Source organism: Scyliorhinus torazame, unplaced genomic scaffold (genome assembly GCF_047496885.1).
Source record: "Scyliorhinus torazame isolate Kashiwa2021f unplaced genomic scaffold, sScyTor2.1 scaffold_372, whole genome shotgun sequence".
Taxonomy (NCBI): domain Eukaryota; kingdom Metazoa; phylum Chordata; class Chondrichthyes; order Carcharhiniformes; family Scyliorhinidae; genus Scyliorhinus; species Scyliorhinus torazame.
Genome location: NW_027308099.1, coordinates 82,287 through 103,154, shown reverse-complemented (window position 1 = coordinate 103,154; position 20,868 = coordinate 82,287). Strand labels below are relative to the sequence as shown.

The window sequence follows — 20,868 nt, the reverse complement described above, 5'->3', positions numbered from 1 at the left end:
TACACAGAGACACTCACACGGACACTAATACTGACACAGAGTTACGCAGAGACACTCACACGGACACTGATACTGACACGGAGTTACACAGAGACACTCACACGGACACTGATACTGACACCGAGTTACACAGAGACACTCACACGGACACTGATACTGACACAGAGTTACACAGAGACACTCACACGGACACTGATAGATACTGACACAGAGTTACACAGAGACACTCACACGGACACTAATACTGACACAGAGTTACGCAGAGACACTCACACGGACACTGATACTGACACAGAGTTACACAGAGACACTCACACGGACACTGATACTGACACCGAGTTACACAGACACTGACACGGACACTGATAAATACTGACACAGAGTTACACACAGACACTCACACGGACACTGATACTGACACAGAGTTACACAGAGACACACACACGGACACTAATACTGACACAGAGTTACGCAGAGACACTCACACGGACACTGATACTGACAGAGAGTTACACAGAGACACTCACACGGACACTGATAGATACTGACACAGAGTTACACAGAGACACTCACACGGACACTGATAGATACTGACACAGAGTTACACAGGGACACTCACACGGACACTGATACTGACACAGAGTTACGTAGAGACACTCACATGGACACTGATACTGACACAGAGTTACACAGAGACACTCACACGGACACTGATACTGACACAGAGTTACACAGAGACACTCACACGGACACTGATACTGACAGATTTACACAGAGACACTCACACGGACACTGATACTGACACAGAGTTACACAGAGACACTCACACGGACACTGATACTGACACAGATTTACACAGAGACACTCACACGGACACTGATACTGACACAGAGTTACACAGAGACACTCACACGGACACTAATACTGACACAGAGTTACGCAGAGACACTCACACGGACACTGATACTGACACGGAGTTACACAGAGACACTCACACGGACACTGATACTGACACCGAGTTACACAGAGACACTCACACGGACACTGATACTGACACAGAGTTACACAGAGACACTCACACGGACACTGATAGATACTGACACAGAGTTACACAGAGACACTCACACGGACACTAATACTGACACAGAGTTACGCAGAGACACTCACACGGACACTGATACTGACACAGAGTTACACAGAGACACTCACACGGACACTGATACTGACACCGAGTTACACAGACACTGACACGGACACTGATAAATACTGACACAGAGTTACACACAGACACTCACACGGACACTGATACTGACACAGAGTTACACAGAGACACACACACGGACACTAATACTGACACAGAGTTACGCAGAGACACTCACACGGACACTGATACTGACAGAGAGTTACACAGAGACACTCACACGGACACTGATAGATACTGACACAGAGTTACACAGAGACACTCACACGGACACTGATAGATACTGACACAGAGTTACACAGGGACACTCACACGGACACTGATACTGACACAGAGTTACGTAGAGACACTCACATGGACACTGATACTGACACAGAGTTACACAGAGACACTCACACGGACACTGATACTGACACAGATTTACACAGAGACACTCACACGGACACTGATAGATACTGACACAGATTTACACAGAGACACTCACACGGGCACTGATACTGACACAGAGTTAGACAGAGACATTCACACGGACACTGACACAGAGTTACACAGAGACACTCACACGGACACTGATACTGACACAGAGTTACACAGAGACACTCATACGGACACTGATTCTGACACAGATTTACACACAGACACTCACACGGACACTGATACTGACACAGAGTTAGACAGAGACATTCACACGGACACTGACACAGAGTTACACAGAGACACTCACACGGACACTGATACTGACACAGAGTTACACAGAGACACTCATACGGACACTGATTCTGACACAGATTTACACACAGACACTCACACGGACACTGATAGATACTGACACAGAGTTACACAGAGACACTCACACGGACAGTGATACTGACACAGAGCTACACAGAGACTCACACACGGACACTGATGCTGACATAGCGTTACACAGAGACACTCACACGGACACTGATAGATACTGACACAGAGTTACACAGAGACACTCACACGGACACTGATACTGACACAGAGTTACACAGAGACACTCACACGGACACTGATAGATACTGACACAGAGTTACACAGAGACACTCACACGGACACTGACACAGAGTTACACAGAGACACTCACACGGACAGTGATACTGACACAGAGCTACACAGAGACTCACACACGGACACTGATACTGACACAGAGTTACACAGAGACACTCACACGGACACTGATACTGACACAAGAGTTACACAGAGACACTCACACAGACACTAATAGATACTGACACAGAGTTACACAGAGACACACACGGACACTGATAGATACTGACACAGAGTTACACAGAGACACACGGATACTGACACAGAGTTACACAGAGACACTCACACGGACACTGATACTGACACAGAGTTACACAGAGACACTCACACGGACACAGATACTGACACAGAGTTACACAGAGACACTCACACGGACACAGATACTGACACAGAGTTACACAGAGACACTCACACGGACACTGATACTGACACAGAGTTACACAGAGACACTAACACGGACACAGAGTTAGACAGAGACATTCACACGGACACTGATACTGACACAGAGTTACACAGAGACACTCACACGGACACAGATACTGACACAGAGTTACACAGAGACACTCACACGGACACAGATACTGACACAGAGTTACACAGAGACACTCACACAGACACTGATAGATACTGACACAGAGTTACACAGGGACACTCACACGGACACTGATACTGACACAGAGTTACACAGAGACACTCACACGGACACAGATACTGACACAGAGTTACACAGAGACACTCACACGGACACAGATACTGACACAGAGTTACACAGAGACACTCACACAGACACTGATAGATACTGACACAGAGTTACACAGGGACACTCACACGGACACTGATACTGACACAGAGTTACACAGAGACACTCACACGGACACTGATACTGACACAGATTTACACAGAGACACTCACATGGACACTGATACTGACACAGAGTTACACAGAGACACTCACACAGACACTGATAGATACTGACACAGAGTTACACAGAGACACTCACACGGACACTGATACTGACACAGAGTTACACAGAGACACTCACACGGACACAGATACTGACACAGAGACACTCACACAGACACTGATAGATACTGACACAGATTTACACAGAGACACTCACACGGACACTGATACTGACACAGAGTTACACAGAGACACTCACACAGACACTGATAGATACTGACACAGAGTTACACAGAGACACTCACACGGACACTGATACTGACACAGAGTTACACAGAGACACTCACACGGACACAGATACTGACACAGAGTTACACAGAGACACTCACACAGACACTGATAGATACTGACACAGAGTTACACAGAGACACTCACACGGACACTGATACTGACACAGAGTTACACAGAGACACTCACACAGACACTGATAGATACTGACACAGAGTTACACAGAGACACTCACACGGACACTGATACTGACACAGAGTTACACAGAGACACTCACACGGACACAGATACTGACACAGAGTTACACAGTGACACTCACACAGACACTGATAGATACTGACACAGAGTTACACAGAGACACTCACACGGACACAGATACTGACACAGAGTTACACAGAGACACTCACACAGACACTGATAGATACTGACACAGAGTTACACAGAGACACTCACACGGACACTGATACTGACACAGAGTTACACAGAGACACTCACACAGACACTGATAGATACTGACACAGAGTTACACAGAGACACACACGGACACTGGGTTAAACTTACATCCTCAGCCCCCAAGGGAAGCCCCCCGGAGCTCTCCAGTTGCTGACCCCACGGGCTCTCCAGTTCCACGATGCCGTCCTCCTCCCCGTTCTCCGGCTCTGCCGCCTCGCCCCGGCGGGTTTCCCGTTCCGTCTCCTCCATCTCCGCCTCTCGCCGCCCCGGGATCAGCCCCGCTCCCTCGGGAGGAGCTTCCTCAGTGTCCGCTCCTCATCCCGCCTGTCTGCATCTGGGAGAACGGAATGAGCAGCAAGTCAGACAGCCCACCCCCCAGTGTGTCTTCCCCTCTCCCCAATGTGTCCTCCCCTCTCCCCAATGTGTCCTCCCACCCCCGTGTGTGTGCTTCCCACCCCCAGTGAGACCCCCCCCCGTGTGTGCTTCCCACCCCCAGTGAGACCCCCCCCCAGTGTCCCCCCCCCCAAGTGTGACCTCCCCCCCCCCAAGTGTGACCTTCCCACCCCCATTGCCCCCTCACCCCCAGTGTGTCCTCCCCCCCCCCCCAGTGTATCCTTCCCACCCCCGTGAGACCCCCACCCCCAGGGTGACCCCCCAGTGTGTCCCCACCCAGTGCCCCCCCCCAGTGTGTCCTTCCCACCCTTAGTGTGTCCTTCCCACCCCCAGTGTGTCCTTCCCACCCCCAGTGAGACTCCCCCCAGTGAGACCTCCACCCCCCAGTGAGACCCCCACCCCCCAGTGAGACCCCCACACCCCAGTGTGTGTCCCCCCCCAGCTCCCCATGCGTACCCCCCCCTTTCTGTCCTCCCCTCCCCCAGTGTGTCCTCCCCACCCACAGTGAGGTCCCCGCACCCCCACGCCCACAGGTTCTGCCCGCCCGGGGGTCAGAGCGAGGATCCGGCCCGGGGGCAGAGCGAGGATCCCGCCTGGGGTACAGAGCGAGGATCCCGCCCGGGGGCAGAGCGGGAATCCGGCCCGGGGGCAGAGCGTGGATCCCGCCTGGGGTACAGAGCGCGGATCCCGCCCGGGGGGCAGAGCGGGAATCTCGCCCGGGGGGCAGAGTGAGGATCCCGCCTGAGGTACAGGGCGCGGATCCCACCCGGGGGGCAGAGCGGGAATCCCGCGCGGGGGACAGAGCGGGAATCCGGCCCGGGGGCAGAGCGAGGATCCCGCCCGGGGGCAGAGCGCGGATCCCGCCCGGGGGCAGAGCGGGGATCCCGCCCGGGGGACAGAGCGAGGATCCCGCCCGGGGGCAGAGCGGGAATCCCGCCCGGGGGCAGAGCGGGAATCCCGCCCGGGGGCAGAGCGGGGACTAGGTTTGAATTGGGTAATTTTCTCGCATCGGAGAGGGATCCTTAAAATCACATCTGAAACGTGTTTTGTCAAGTTTATTTTAATCAAAGTTCCCCGCCAAAGAAAACAGGAATTCACGACCGCGTTGATCAACTAATTATTAATGAAATACTTTCCACTGGAATATTTACTGGATATTTGAATTGTGGCTCTGGGTGGAGAACTCTCAACATTGAAACTGGACTTGTCATTAACCTCATCGAATTTACAGTGCAGAAGGAGGCCATTCGGCCCATCGAGTCTGGACCTGGAGAGGGTTTGTTAAAAACTGGAATCCGCCCTTCCCCGAAAGCGTTAAAACTGCGGCACCTGCCACAGCCCGGCCTGTCCCAGCTCGGCCTGCCCCAGCCCGGCCTGTCCCAGCCCAGCTCAGTCTGTCCCAGCCCGGCCTGACCCAGCTCGGCCTGACCCAACCCGGCCTGTCCCAGCCTAGCTCAGTCTGTCCCAGCTCGGCCTGTCCCAGCTCGGCCTGTCCCAGCCCAGCTCGGCCTGACCCAGCCCAGCTCGGCCTGTCCCAGCTCAGCTCGGCCTGTCCCAGCTCAGCCTGCCCCAGCTCAGCCTGTCTCAGTTCGGCCTGTCACAGTTCAGCTCCACCTGTCCCAGCTCAGCCTGTCCCAGCTCAGCTTGGCCTGTCCAAGCCCAGCTTGGCCTGTCCCAGCTCAGCTCGGCCTGTCCCAGCTCAGCCTGTCCCAGCTCAGCCTATCCCAGCTCAGCTCGGCCTGTCCCGGCTCAGCTCGGCCTGACCCAGCTCAGCCTGTCTCAGTTCAGCCTGTCCCAGTTCAGCTCCACCTGTCCCAGCTCAGCCTGTCCCAGCTTGGCCTGTCCCAGATCGGCCAGTCCCAGCTCAGCTCGGCCTGTCCCAGCTCAGCATGTCCCAGCTCAGCTCGGCCTGTCTCAACTCGGCCTGCCCCAGCTCAGCCTGTCCCAGCTCGGCCTGTCTCAGTTCAGCCTGTCCCAGTTCAGCTCCACCTGTCCCAGCTCAGCCTGTCCCAGCTTGGCCTGTCCCAGATCGGCCTGTCCCAGCTCAGCTCGGCCTATCCCAGCTCAGCTTGTCCCAGCTCGGCCAGTCCCAGCTCAGCTCGGCCTGTCCCAGCTCAGCATGTCCCAGCTCAGCTCGGCCTGTCTCAACTCGGCCTGCCCCAGCTCAGCCTGTCTCAGTTCAGCCTTTTCCAGCTCAGCTCCACCTGTCCCAGCCCAGTCTGTCCCAGATCGGCCTGTCACAGCTCAGCTCGGCCTGTCCCAGATCGGCCTGTCCCAGCTCAGCCTGTCCCAGCTCAGCCCGTCCCAGCTCAGCTCGGCCTGTCCCAACTCAGCCCGTCTCAGCTCAGCTCGGCCTGTCCCAGCTCAGCTCGGCCTATCCCAGCTCGGCTCGGCCTGTCCCAGCTCGGCTCGGCATGTCCCAGCTCAGCCTGTCCCAGCTCGGCTCGGCCTGTCCCAGCTCAGCCCGTCCCAGCTCAGCTCGGCCTGTTCCAGCTCAGCTCGGCCTATCCCAGCTCAGCTCGGCCTGTCCAAGCTCGGCTCGGCATGTCCCAGCTCAGCCTGTCCTAGCTCAGCTCGGCCTGTCCCAGCTCAGCTCGGCCTGTCCCAGCTCAGCCCGTCCCAGCTCAGCTCAGCCTGTCCCAGCTCAGCTCAGCCTGTCACAGCTCGGCTCGGCCTGTCCCAGCTCAGCTCGGCTCGGCCTGTCCCAGCTCGGCATGTCCCTGATCAGCTCTGCCTGTGGCTCCTCCACATCCTCTATTCCCAGATGCAGCTTCTCAGCTCAATCGCGCCACGTGCGGTCAGTGAAGAGGGAAATGGACAAACTCTTGCTGGGATTGTTGGAGCATTATCAGCTGTGAAAAGCTGTGATTTACAGCAGCAAATCTCTCTCCTCCTCCCACCCCTCCCACAAAGGTCAAGTCACTGCCAACGTTGAGATTGTACAATCACAAACTCACAGATTGAAGCCCATTGAATTAACAAAGGCTGTGTCCACATTAACAGAGATAAACTCTGCAACTGAGAGTGAGGTCACCCTGCACACAGGGGGAAACAACCCGCTTATCAGTCGGGAATCTGCAATATAACGATTCCGGTACAATGCATTCTATTCTATTTAATTTTCCTTATTTATAATCAGAGCTGTGCACAATAAAGATGATAACACTGAAAACAGAACTCCGGAAACATGGAATAAAAGCAGTGAATGCTGGAAACAGCAAATGGGAGAGAGAAACATCGTTAAACTTTGAGGTCGATGAACTCTCATGAAAAAAGAAAAAGCGAATTGTATCCTGCTGCAGCTTTGAATGGAAACAGGAAATATACAACAGGTTATCAGCAACAGAGAAATGAACTTGTTTATAGCTCGGATGTTGAGGGAAGGACCGTCTCTCCTCATCACACTCCATTTCTGTAAGCAGATGATAGGCTGACTTCAGGCTGTAACAGTTTTGAGTTGTTCAGCTTTGAGTTTGGTCACCGTACATTTTACGCGACTTCAATGGAAATGACAGCCTGTGTTCATCATCGAGCTGGATTCTGGCTGACCTGAAACTTCGTGTGCGGGGTGTAGAATGTGCTACAAGCAATGGGATCACGGCTACTCTGTGATATAACTCCACAGACTCACCTTTTTGCCCCATAGCCCTTAACATCTTTAACTCACAGAAATCCATCAATCTTTTTTTTCCCCATTAAGGGGCAATTTAGCGTGGCCAATCCACCCAACCTGCACACCTTTGGGTTGTGGGGGTGAAACCCACTTAAACCCGGGGAGAATGTGCAAACTCCTCACGGACAGTGACCCGGGGCCCGGATCGAACACGGGTCCTCGGCGCCGTGAGGCAGCAGTGCTAACCACTGCGCCGCCGTGTTGCCCAGAAATCCACCCACCTTGATTTGATTTTTAACAATTAATCTATTGTAGTTTGCAGTTTGCAGAAGGGAATGTACAACTTCTAACACTTTTTTCTGTGGAGGAATGTTTCATAATTTTATTCATGAAAGATTTGGCTGTTGATTTTTAAAATGATATTTTGTATACATTTTACATTTTAACAAAAAACACAAAACCACAGAAATGATATAGCACCGCGTGAAAAAGTAAAGGCTGAACATACACCACACAACATACACCACACAACAATCATACAATATACATCACCCTCAATTCCAGCGCCAGAGGCAATGATTCACCCCCACCTCCTTCCCTCAGGTACCACATCCGTCTGCATCCCACAGGATCCAATCACAGATTCGTTATCTTCACCCATATAAAGAAAAATACTGTCGTTATTTGTTGTATTGAACCTTAGAAGTAAAGGGGAGGGGGTGTTATATGGGATGTGGAAAGTTCCAGCCCCTGTGCTTGTTAGGTGAATTAGACATTCTGAATTCTCCCTCAGTGTACCCGAACAGGCGCTGGAGTGTGGCGACGAGGGGCTTTTCACAGTAACTTCATTGCAGTGTTAATGTAAACCTACTTGTGACAATAAAGATTATTATTATTATAAAACAAAACTATGACAATTTGTGAGCACCCCTGTTCTAAGGGGATGTTACACAACATAACCCCAGTCTCATGCCCAGTACAGGACCATCATTCCACACAATTATACAGAGAGGACCGGCAGCTCGATATTCGGATTATGATCAGTGCTATCAATGCCTCCCAACAAAAAGGGCGGATCACAGGATAACAAAGGGTCAGGACCCGACCGTGGGGCTGTATTCCCCCTCCCCGTGCACGGTCACTATCGTTGATGTAAAAGGGGAAAAAAAAAATGCTCAATCAAATAAGAAGTGTTCTGACCACAGGGGGGCAACAGGATACCGGCTCAACCCCAGGGCCCTGTGCATAGAATAGAATCATAGAATTTACAGTGCAGAAGGAGGCGAATCCACCCATCGTGTCTGCACCGGCCCTTGGAAAGACCACCCTACTCAAGCCCCCACCCCCACCCTATCCCCGTAACCCAGTAATCCCACCTAACCTTTTTGGGCACTAAGGGCAATTTAGCATGGCCAATCCACCTAACCTGCATGTCTTTGGACTATGGGAGGAAACCGGAGCACCCGGAGGAAACCCACGCAGACACGGGGAGAACATGCAGACTCCGCAAGGAAAAGTCCTCTCAGGATGTCCCTAATAAGTGCCTTCGAGGAGGGACATCCCAAGCTCCAGGGCAACAGGTGACCAACCACAGCACCGGACCTGGCCCAGCCCTGTACAGTCTGACACACAAAATAATACTAATCTTTATTAGTGTCACAAGTAGGTTTACATTAACACTGCGATGAAGTTACTGTGAAAATAAATCAGCACCCCTTGGACCTCCAGTACACATCCAGGGCAGTGCACCTCCCCCCACTGTTACTAAAATAAAAGATTATGCCAGCCCCAATCAGGGAGACTGCATCACCAAAGAGAAGATGAATTGCCAAGACACCCAATAATTAGGAGCCCTGGGGAGGGAGGGCCGACTCCTTTCTCCCAGTACAATAAGGGGTATCCCCGTGGACCACTGAACACTGCTCACCCAGATAAACAGAAGAATAAATGGGGCAGCATAGTGGTTAGCACTAGGGGATTTTCACAGTATCTATACAATAATAATCTTTATTAGTGTCACAAGTAGGCTTACATTAACACTGCAATGAAGTTACTGTGAAAAGCCCCTAGTCACCACACTCCGGCGCCTGTTTGGGTACACAGAGGGATAATTCAGAATGTCGAAATTACCTTACAGCACCATCTTTCGGGACTTGTGGGAGGAATCCGGAGCACCCGGAGGAAATCCACGCAGACACGGGGAGGACGTGCAGACTCCGCACAGACAGTGACCCAAGCCGTGAATCGAACCTTGGACCCTGGTGCTGTAAAGTAGCCGTGCTAACCACTGTGCACATTGCAGTATTAATGTCAGCCTACTTGTGACACTAATAAAGATTATTAAAAAAACATTCCCCTCCCATAACCACAAGGATTATAAGAAATAATGACAAAAAGGAGTAAAACTGCACACATTCCACATAATTGTCTCAATATGATTTTGCTAGAACTGGCTCTCACCCTCGCCCTCACACCTCGCATGCCCTTGCAGGAGAAAAGAAAACAATAAATCAGCAACATAAACACAAGGGAATGATGTCCATGATTAGAGAAGAATTGCAGGATGATGACACCATCCATTTTCCTCAAGAAGGCTGACTTTCCAAGGCAGGATCAACAAACATTCTTCAAGATCTCTCAAGGATTTGAATGAACAACTCACCTTCATTTCCACCACGCTGCAGCTCCGGTACCTTAGCAACCCACTGGCTAGGCCTAGGCCGGGGTGAATGCCTCCACCTGCTTGACTCTCGTCTTTTAGCTTTGCCCCCTAGTGCTAGACTCCCTCTGCAACTAGTGGAGCCAACATTTCTTCATTTACTTTATCTGTTTTTCTTCCTATCTTGCAAACGCCAATGAAATCAATGATTAACTTACTAAATTCCAGGATATTAAATCTTCTATTAATTTCTCCTCGTAGTTGAGTCCAGGTATCGAGATGCAATGAGATAGCATTAATTAATGACCATACAGTGAAGACACCCCTAGCTAGCAGCGATCATAATCTGATTGAATTTTACATTCCTTTGAGGGACAGAAGAATGGGTCCAAGACTAGTGTTTTAAACTTAAATAAAGGTAATTATGAGGGCATGAAAACACAGCCAACTAAGGTGAACTGGCAATTTAGGTTACGGGGTAGGTAAATAGAGATGCAGTTGCAGACATTTAAGTAGATATTTCAGAATATACAGAATGGATACATTGAAGCAAGAAAGAAAAAATCCAAGGGGAGGATCCGCCATAAGTAGTTAACTAAAAGAGTTAATGATAGTACCAAACATAAAGAAAAAGCATACAATTGTGCAAAGATGGGTGGCAGGTCAGGAAAAAGTTAACATCATGAGCGTTGGTCCCATAGAATGTGAGGCTGGGGAATTAATAATGGGAAATAAGGAGATGGTAGATGAGTTGAACCAGTCTTTTGCATCAATCTTCACTATAGAGAATACAAGTAATATTCCCAGAAATAGTTGTAAAGCGTGAAATGGAAAGAAGGGAGGAACTCCGGAAATTAATTATTTTTTTCAAGTACCCCATTTTTTTTTCCAATTAAGGGGCAATTTAGCGTGGCCAATCCGCCTACCCTGCACATCTTTGGGTTGTGGGGGTGAGACCCACGCAGACACGGGGAGAATGTGCGGAACTCGGGCCAATTACAAGCACCAGAGAAGTGGTATTGGGAAAGCCGTCGAGCTGTGAGCTGACAAGTCCCCAGGTCCTGATGGACTTTGTCCAAGGGTCTTAAAGAAGTGACTTGTGAGATAATTGATCTGTCGGTTTTAATTTTCCAAAATTCCGTAGATTCGGGGAAGATTCCATTTGTTTGGAAAATAGTGAAAAAAAACTCCTTTATTCAAAAAGGGAGACAGAAAACAGGAAACTACAGGCCAGTTAGCTGAATATCTGTTACAGGTAAAATGTTAGAAGGTATTGAAGTAGGCCATTTTCCAAGACCATATTTTTATCTCATCTCATCAAACATTCTTCATTTATTGGACTGTTTTATTGGACTGATTGGCACCGTTTATAATGTGCCCACAATGCAGAAGGGGACACCCGGATGGACATTCGTTTAAATCCCCTTCTGCACAGCTGAGAGACCTTTAATTCGAAATTGATAGCAGACCCTTGTTCTGCCCAGCAACAGCACGAAGCTGCATCTTAAACGGCCCCATGGCCAGGAGATCGGGATATCTGCGAGTCAAGACCCTGGCAGTGGGATATATGGCACAACTGTATTGCAAAGACTTATGAAAGAATGAAATAGGATATTTCCTATTTCTTTGCCAAGGCAGGCAAAGAAACCAGAATAGAAGGAATAAAAGAAATGTATAGATTAGATTAGCATCCCCTACACACACAGCAGGACAAAGATGACATTAACACCTCATTTAGCAAACACAGAAACAAAAGCATAGCACAGCCACAGACATCGGAGGTCGATTTAGTTAAGGAGACACATCAGGGAGATAATGGAAAACACATTAGGGAGATAATGGAAAACACATTAGACAAGGGAGGGACACCGGAGCGAGCACAGACAATCTCATCAACACGGACACACACCATACAGATGCAAATTGACAAAGTCTACCAGGGAGCTTCCTGGCCAAATAGGATGCATATTCTCAGTTTAAACCTGGCTGAGAGATCTAAATCAAAACTACCCGCCACTTTTTAACTATTATGTCTGAGCAAATGTTCCCGCTCGAATTTGGATTCCTATAAAAATCCAGAGCGAATGTGTAATTGTGGAGATCAATGTGGCCAAGCCACTGTTTCTGAGCTGGCTGCGTGGGTCTCCCTGAAGGCTTCAGTAATTGTACAATAAAGAACAACGCTTTGAACCTTGCCTTGAGACTCGGCCTCTTGAATGCACTGGTACAAGGGATTTTTCCCTACAACAGTATTATTAAAGTTGTTACAGCAGGGCACTCGGAAAAATCTAGAGTAATCAGGCAGAGCCAACATGGTTTTGTGAACAGGAAATCATTTTAACCAATGTGATGAATGTAGGAATTTCAGATATATTGTATTAAATGTATTTGGTACAGTAAGAGTTAAAAGCCTGGGTTAATGCGTGTATGACTGCTGCAGTAGGGTTTTAAAAAAATCCTGGTTTGCAAGACAGCTAGTCTATTTGGAGCCAGCGGCGCAATTAAAGCATTGTAAACGTTTGGGTTAATAGATATTTATTGATATAAGGGAGTTCCCTGCCGAGCAGTTAATTAGAGATAGTGTGTTCAGTTCATTAAGATAAGGTAGTTAATGGGAGCAGCCAGGGGTTTGGTGTTAAGGGTTTTCAGAGAGTTTTAGTTTGTGGCTGGAAGGTGAGCTGAGGTTTCTGAAGCAATACCGCCAGAGATTTTGCATTATTCTGACAGTGAGTTAGGTCTCTTTCTTTAAAGCAGTCTCAAAAGATATCTCTTTCCCAAGCGGGTATTTAAGTCATCTTCATACAACAAGAATTCTTGAGTGCTAATTGTATTCAAAAGTGAATTGGGATAGGAGATGGTTTCGTTGTTTGAATGGGAATAAAGATAGCATTTAAGGGTTATTCTGTCACTGATTGTAATGTTTAAGCTGTAATTGTAAGTTATTTTCTTGTGTGGTTAAAAAAAAAAAAAATCCTATTAAGGGGCAATTTAGCGTGGCCAATCCACCTACCCTGCACATCTTTGGATTCTGTGTGTGAGTGCACGCAGACACAGGAAGAATGTGCAAACTTCACATGGATTCTTGTGAGATGTTAAAGGTGTTTGAAAACTGTGTTAGTAATAAAGTGTGTTTTAAAAATGATATCCCTATTTTGGGTGAAATCACTCCTGGAGTGAATATCCTTTCCTCACAGTCTTACAAAATTTAAATAAAATATTGGGTTTCTGTCCAGTATCCTAGCCATTGTTGGGGTCTGGTCTGGGATTGTAACATCAATTTATTGGAGTGATTTGAAAAAGTAACATATGCTGTGGATAAAGGGGGACCAGTGGATGTTCTGTATTTAGATTTCCAGAAGGTATTTGATAAGGTGCCACATCAAAAGCTCGGGCAAAAAATAAAAGCTCATTGTGTACGGGGTAGCAAACATATTGGCATGCATTGAAGGTCGGTTAGTTAATAGGAAACAGATTGCATAAATGGGTCATTTTTCTGGTTGGCAGGATGTGACGAGTGGTGTGCCATAGGGATCAATGCTGGGGCCTCAACATTTTACAATTTATATAAATGACTTGGATGTAGGGACTGAAGATCTGGCTGCTAAATTTTCTGATGACAGAAAGCTACGTAGGATAGTAAGATGTGAAGAGGACAAAAGGAGGCATCCTAGGGGGAGGGGGAGCAGCCCCAAGTCGTGGTCCACATAGGTACCAACGACATGGGTAGGAAAAGGGATGGGGATGTAAGGCAGGAATTCCGGGAGCTAGGGTGGAAACTTAGATCTAGGACAGAGTTATTATCTCTGGGTTGTTACCCGTGCCACGTGATAGCGAGACGAGGAATAGGGAGAGCGAGGAGTTGAACACGTGGCTACAGGGATGGTGCAGGAGGGAGGGTTTCAGATTTCTGGATAATTGGGGCTCATTCTGGGGTCGGTGGGACCTCTACAAACGGGATGGTCTGCACCTGGACCAGAGGGGTACCAATATTCTGGGGGGGAAATTTGCTAATGCTCTTCAGGAGGGTTTAAACTAGTTCAGCAGGGGCTTGGGAACCTGAATTGTAGCTCCAGTATACAGGAGGTTGAGAGTAGTGAGGTCATGAGTAGGATTTCAAAGTTGCAGGAGTGTACCGGCAAGCAGGAAAGTGGTTTAAAGTGTGTCTTCTTCAATGCCAGGAGCATCCGGAATAAGGTAGGTGAACTTGCGGCATGGGTTGGTACCTGGGACTTCGATGTTGTGGCCATTTCGGAGACATGGATAGAGCAGGGACAAGAATGGTTGTTGCAGGTGCTGGGATTTAGATATTTCAGTAAGCTCAGGGAAGGTGGTAAAAGAGGGCCTCCACGTGATAGCGAGATAGTGGCATTGTTAGTCAAGGACAGTATTCCGGTGGCAGAAAGGACGTTTGATGAGGACTCGTCTACTGAGGTAGTATGGGCTGAGGTTAGAAACAGGAAAGGAGAGGTTACCCTGTTCGGGGTTTTCTATAGGCCTCCAAAAAGTTCCAGAGATGTAGAGGAGAGGATTGCAAAGATGATTCTGGATAGGAGCGAAAGTAACAGGGTAGTTGTTATGGGGGACTTTAACTTTCCAAATATTGACTGGAAACGCTATAGTTCGAGTACATTAGATGGGTCCGTTTTTGTCCAATGTGTGCAGGAGGGTTTCCTGACACAATATGTAGATAGGCCAACGAGAGGCGAGGCCATATAGGATTTGGTACTGGGTAATGAACCAGGACAGGTGTTAGATTTGGAGGTAGGTGAGCACTTTGGTGATAGTGACCACAATTCGATTACGTTTACTGGGGGAAAGGCAATTATGATGCGATGAGACAAGACTTAGGATACATCAGATGGAGAGGAAAACTGCAGGGGATGGGCACAATGGAAATGTGGAGCTTGTTCAAGGAACAGCTACTGCGTGTCCTTGATAAGTATGTACCTGTCAGGCAGGGAGGAAGTGGTCGAGTGAGGGAACCGTGGTTTACTAAAGCAGTCGAAACACTTGTCAAGAGGAAGGAGACTTATGTAAAGATGAGACATGAAGGTTCAGTTTGGGCGCTCGAGAGTTACAAGTTCGCTAGGAAGGACCTAAAGAGAGAGCTAAGAAGAGCCAGGAGGGGACATGAGAAGTCTTTGGCAGGTAGGATCAAGGATAACCCTAAAGCGTTCTATAGATATGTCAGGAATAAAAGAATGACTAGGGTAAGAGTAGGGCCAGTCAAGGACAGGAGTGGGAAGTTGTGCTTGGAGTCTGAGGAGATAGGAGAGGTGCTAAATGAATATTTTTCGTCAGTATTCAAACAGGAAAAAGACAATGTTGTCGAGGAGAATACGGAGATTCAGGCTACTAGACTAGAAGGGCTTGAGGTTCACAAGGAGGAGGTGTTAGCAATTCTGAAAAGTGTGAAAATAGATAAGTCACCTGGGCTGGATGGGATTTATCCTAGGATTCTCTGGGAAGCTAGGGAGGAGATTGCTGAGCCTTTGGCCTTGATCTTTAAGTCATCTTAGTCTACAGGAATAGTGCCAGAAGACTGGAGGATAGCAAATGTTGTCCCCTTGTTCAAGAAGGGGAGTATAGATAACCCCAGTAACTATAGACCAATGAGCCTTACTTCTGTTGTGGGAAAAATCTTGGAAAGGTTTATAAGAGATAGGATGTATAATCATCTGGAAAGGAATAATTTGATTAGAGATAGTCAAACACGGTTTTGTGAAGGGTAGGTCGTGCCTCACAAACCTTATAGAGATCTTTGAGAAGGTGACCAAACAGGTGGATGAGGGTAAAGCAGTTGAGGTGGTGTATATGGATTTCAGTAAAGCATTTTATAAGGTTCCCCATGGTAGGCTACTGCAGAAAATACGGAGGCATGGGATTCAGGTGATTTAGCAGTTTGGATCAGAAATTGGCTAGCTGGAAGAAGACAAAGGGTGGTGGTTGATGGGAAATGTTCAGACTGGAGTCCAGTTACTAATGGTGTACCACAAGGATCTGTTTTGGGGCCACTGCTGTTTGTAATTTTTATAAATGACCTGGAGGAAGGCGTAGAAGGATGGGTGAGTAAATTTGCAGATGACACTAAAGTCGGTGAAGTTGTGGACAGTGCGGAAAGATGTTACAAGTTACAGAGGGACATAGATAAGCTGCAGCGCTGGGCTGAGAGGTGGCAAATGGAGTTTAATGCAGAAAAGTGTGAGGTGATTCATTTTGGAAGGAATAACAGGAAGACTGAGTACTGGGCTAATGATAAGATTCTTGGCAGTGTGGATGAGCAGAGAGATCTCGGTGTCCATGTACATAGATCCCTGAAAGTTGCCACCCAGGTTGAGAGGGTTGTTAAGAAGGAGTACGGTGTGTTAGCTTTTATTGGTAGAGGGATTGAGTTTAGGAGCCATGAGGTCATGTTGCAGCTATACAAAACTCTGGTGCGGCCGCATTTGGAGTATTGTGTGCAGTTCTGGTCGCCGCATTATAGGAAGGATGTGGAAGCATTGGAAAGGGTGCAGAGGAGATTTACCAGAATGTTGCCTGGTATGGAGGGAAGATCTTATGAGGAAAGGCTGAGGGACTTGAGGCTGTTTTCGTTAGAGAGAAGAAGGTTAAGAGGTGACTTAATTGAGGCATACAAGATGATCAGAGGATTGGATAGGGTGGACAGTGAGAGCCTTTTTCCTTGGATGGTGATGTCTAGCACGAGGGGACATAGCTTTAAATTGACAGGAGATAGATATAAGACAGATGTCAGAGTTAGGTTCTTTACTCAGAGAGTAGTAAGGGTGTGGAATGCCCTGCCTGCAACAGTAGTGGACTCGCCAACACCAAGGACATTCAAATGGTCATTGGATAGACATATGGACAATAAGGGAATAGTGTAGATGGGCTTTAGAGTGGTTTCACAGGTCGGTGCAACATCGAGGGCCGAAGGGCCTGTACTGCGCTGTAATGTTCTATGTTCTGGGGATTACAGATAGGATAAGTGAGTGGACAAAGATCTGACAAATTGAGTTTAATGGATGGAAGTGTGAAACTGTACATTTTGGCAGGAAAAGTTGTTAAAAATTATCTAAATGGTGAGATTGCAGAGCTCTCAGAGGACGAGGGATCTGGAGTTCTTGTGCATGATTTGCAATAGGCTAGTATGCTGGTCCAGCATGTTATTCTGAAAGCAAATAGAATGTTATAATTTATTGAGGGGGAAATTTCATACAAAAGTAGGGAGGTTATGCCTCGGTTATGCAGGGCATTGTTGACACCACATTTGGAGTAGTGTGTGCAGTATTGGTCACTTGATTTAAGGAAAGATGTAAATGTGTTGAAAGCTGCTCAGAGAAGGCTTACCAGTCTAATATTTGGAATATGAGGAACGGTCGGATAGGCCAGAAATGTATCCACTGGAGTTTAGAAGAGTAAGAGGCGACTTGATTGAAACAAACAAGTTCCTGAGGGGTCTTGACAGGGTTGACGTGGAAAGGATATTTCCTCTTGTGGAAGAATCTAGTACCATTGTTTAAAAATAAGAGGGCACCCATTTAGGACGGAGATTGAGGGTTGAGTGTCTTTGGAACTCTCTCCATCAAAGACTGTGGAAGCAAAGTATTTCAATAATTTTAAGACAGTGGAATATAGATTCCTTATTGGCAAGGAGGTGAAAAGTTCTCAGGGGTAGGTGGGACTACAGAGTTGAAGACACAATCAAATCAGCCATGATCTCATTAAATGTCAGAGCAGGTTCGATGGGCTGTTTTTGTTTTACAAAAATATACTATATTTGTAAAATAGATAGAGGAACATCACAAACATTTCAAAATGGCCATCACACAAAGCGCAATGATATTCAGGTTTTCTACACACATTTGGTGAGATTCTCCGATCCCCTGCCGGATTGGAGAATCACCGGGGGGGGCGGCATGAATCCCGCCCCGCCGCCGTATTCGTCGGTGCCTTTTTTCGGGTGGGGGCGGTTCTCACTCCACGCCGGTCAGGGGCTGTTGGCAGCGGCCCTCCCGGTGATTCGCCAGGCCCCGATGGGCCGAGCGGCCACCCGTTTTTGGCCAGTCCCGCTGGTGTGGGTTACACATGGTCCCACACGGCGGGGCCTGGCAGGTAAGTCGGCGTGGACGGTCCTCGGGGGGGGGGGGGGGGGGGGCACCGATCGATGGGCGGGCCTGTTCTGTGGGGGCACTTCTTCCTTCCACGCCGGCCCCTGTAGAGCTCTGCCATGGGCCGGCGCAAAGAGAACCCCTTGCGCATGCGCCAAAAATACGACGACCGGTCTGCGCATGCGCGGAACCACAACGGTGGTTCCGCGCATGTGTGAGATCACAACGGCCGTCGCGCGCATGCGCGAACTCGCGCAGTCCCTTCGGCGCCGGCTGGAGCAGCGCCTACAACTCTGGTGTCCAGCTAGCCCCCGAGACAGATGAGAGATCCTCACCTTGGGGGCCCGTTGATGCCGGAGTCGTTGGCGCCAGTTTTTTCGCCGGCGTGGGGACTTAGTCCCTGGAAGGGAGAATCCCGGCCATTATGTTGCACTCTGGGTGCTTCAATACAGCCAATGACATTAGACATTTTGAAATGGACATTACAAATGGTGCAAAGGTATTTAAGTTGTCTCTATAGATCAAGTTGCACTCTGAGGTGCTTCAAAACAATTGTGATATATGCACTATTCAGTCTAGAATCGATATGAGTCATATAGCCCGAGGGGGTTCTATACAATTCTCCCCTTAGTTCAAGGTGGCTGAAAGGTCAGTGACCTTTCCCACTGCACCTTTGTAGCAGCTGCCCCAAGCTTTAGTGTGTCCCTCAGCATGTTGTCCTGGCCTTTGGCATGTGCCCATCTACAACACTCGGCCGTGGACAATTCTGTGAACTTAAAGTCCAACAGGTTTCAGGCAGACCAGAGCGTCTTTCACCAAGTTGATGATCCTCCAGCAACAGTTGATGTTAGTCTTGGTGTCCGTCCCTGGGAACAACCCGGAGAGCAGAGCCCTGCATCACAGAGCTGCTTGGGATGAACCTAGACAAAAAACACTTGCACTCTCTCCAGACCATCTTTGCAAAGGCACATTCCACAAGGAGGTGGACAAGTCTCTTCCCCACCATGGTCACATTGAGGGCAACGTGCAGATGGGGTGAGACTCTGCGTGTCAGGCCAAGTGGCCTAGTCCTGATCCTATTTGTATGTTCATATCATTATGGCAAAACTACACTACACTCCCTCCAAGGTCAATCCTATCCTTCCTAAGATGTGGTGCCCAGGGCTTTGCATAATGGAAACTTGACTTCTACCCCCTTGTATTCTAGTCCTTTAGCAAGAAAGGCAGCATTCAATTAGCATTTTTGATTATTTCCTGTGCAGACATTTTAAAGGACTATGGATCTGGACCCCAAGAGCGGGATTGTCTGCCTCCCCAAGGTGCGTTTCCCCACCGCGTAGGCAGCTCGCCCTTGGCTGGTGCCAGGACCTTCTGGTCCCTTTGATGTCCATGGCCTTTTGTGTTGTTTGCCAGCTGTGCCGCTGGGGAACCCTCCATGGGCAGGACCAGAAGATCCAGCAGGTCGGAAGTGCTGAAAGATTCAGCCCCGAGTCCCTTTGGACCATCACTGTTTTTAGTTTTTATCCACTTGAAAATACTCTTCTATCCTCAAAGTGCCTGACCTCAAATCTGCCTAAATTAAATCAATGTCAGTTTTTCTAATTGACTTAGCCTACCAATATATCTTTTTAATGTTGCATTTTTACCTACACTACATTGATAAGTTTGAATATGTGAATTTCTCTCCCCTCATCCAGATCATTAATGGATACAGTAAATAGCTGAGATCCCCACAAGGAGGCTTGTTGGATACTACTATTCACATTCTGCCAGTTAGAATAGATGGTCATTTTCCTAACCAGGTCAACAATTTGCTTTCAATTAATTAATGTCAACTTTAAGTAAGTCGTTTATGAGGGACTTTATTGAAACCCCCCCAGAACATGTGTTTCCTCATGTCCCCTCTGCCACTTATTTTGAATCTATGTCCCCTGGTTCTAGAATTCTCCAAGGGAAAATAAATTTTATTCTTTCCACTGTGTCTCTTTCCCTCATTTCACCACTCCAATTAAGTCACCCCTCAGCCTTCTTTGGTCCAAACCCACTCAGACCATCGAACGTAACCCCTGGCTACACTATTCTAGCCCTGGCAACATTCTTGTAAACTTCTTCTGCACTCTTTGGGGGTGGTTTAGCACAGGGCTAAAGAGCTGGCTTTTAAAGCAGACCAAGGCAGGCC

General features: G+C 48.4%; 1 protein-coding gene across 1 annotated transcript in view; it reads right to left on the bottom strand.

The window, feature by feature from the left end:
* Positions 1 to 4,250, bottom strand: part of LOC140406216 (rhomboid-related protein 3-like) — a gene marked incomplete at its 3' end in the record, with an annotated part of 90,117 nt that extends 85,867 nt beyond the window's left edge. The window contains exon 1 of the mRNA XM_072494357.1: positions 4,025 to 4,250. Within this exon, the coding sequence (XP_072350458.1) occupies positions 4,025 to 4,165 (141 nt within the window). The remainder of the gene's footprint in view (positions 1 to 4,024) is intronic.
* Positions 4,251 to 20,868: the final 16,618 nt, after the last annotated feature.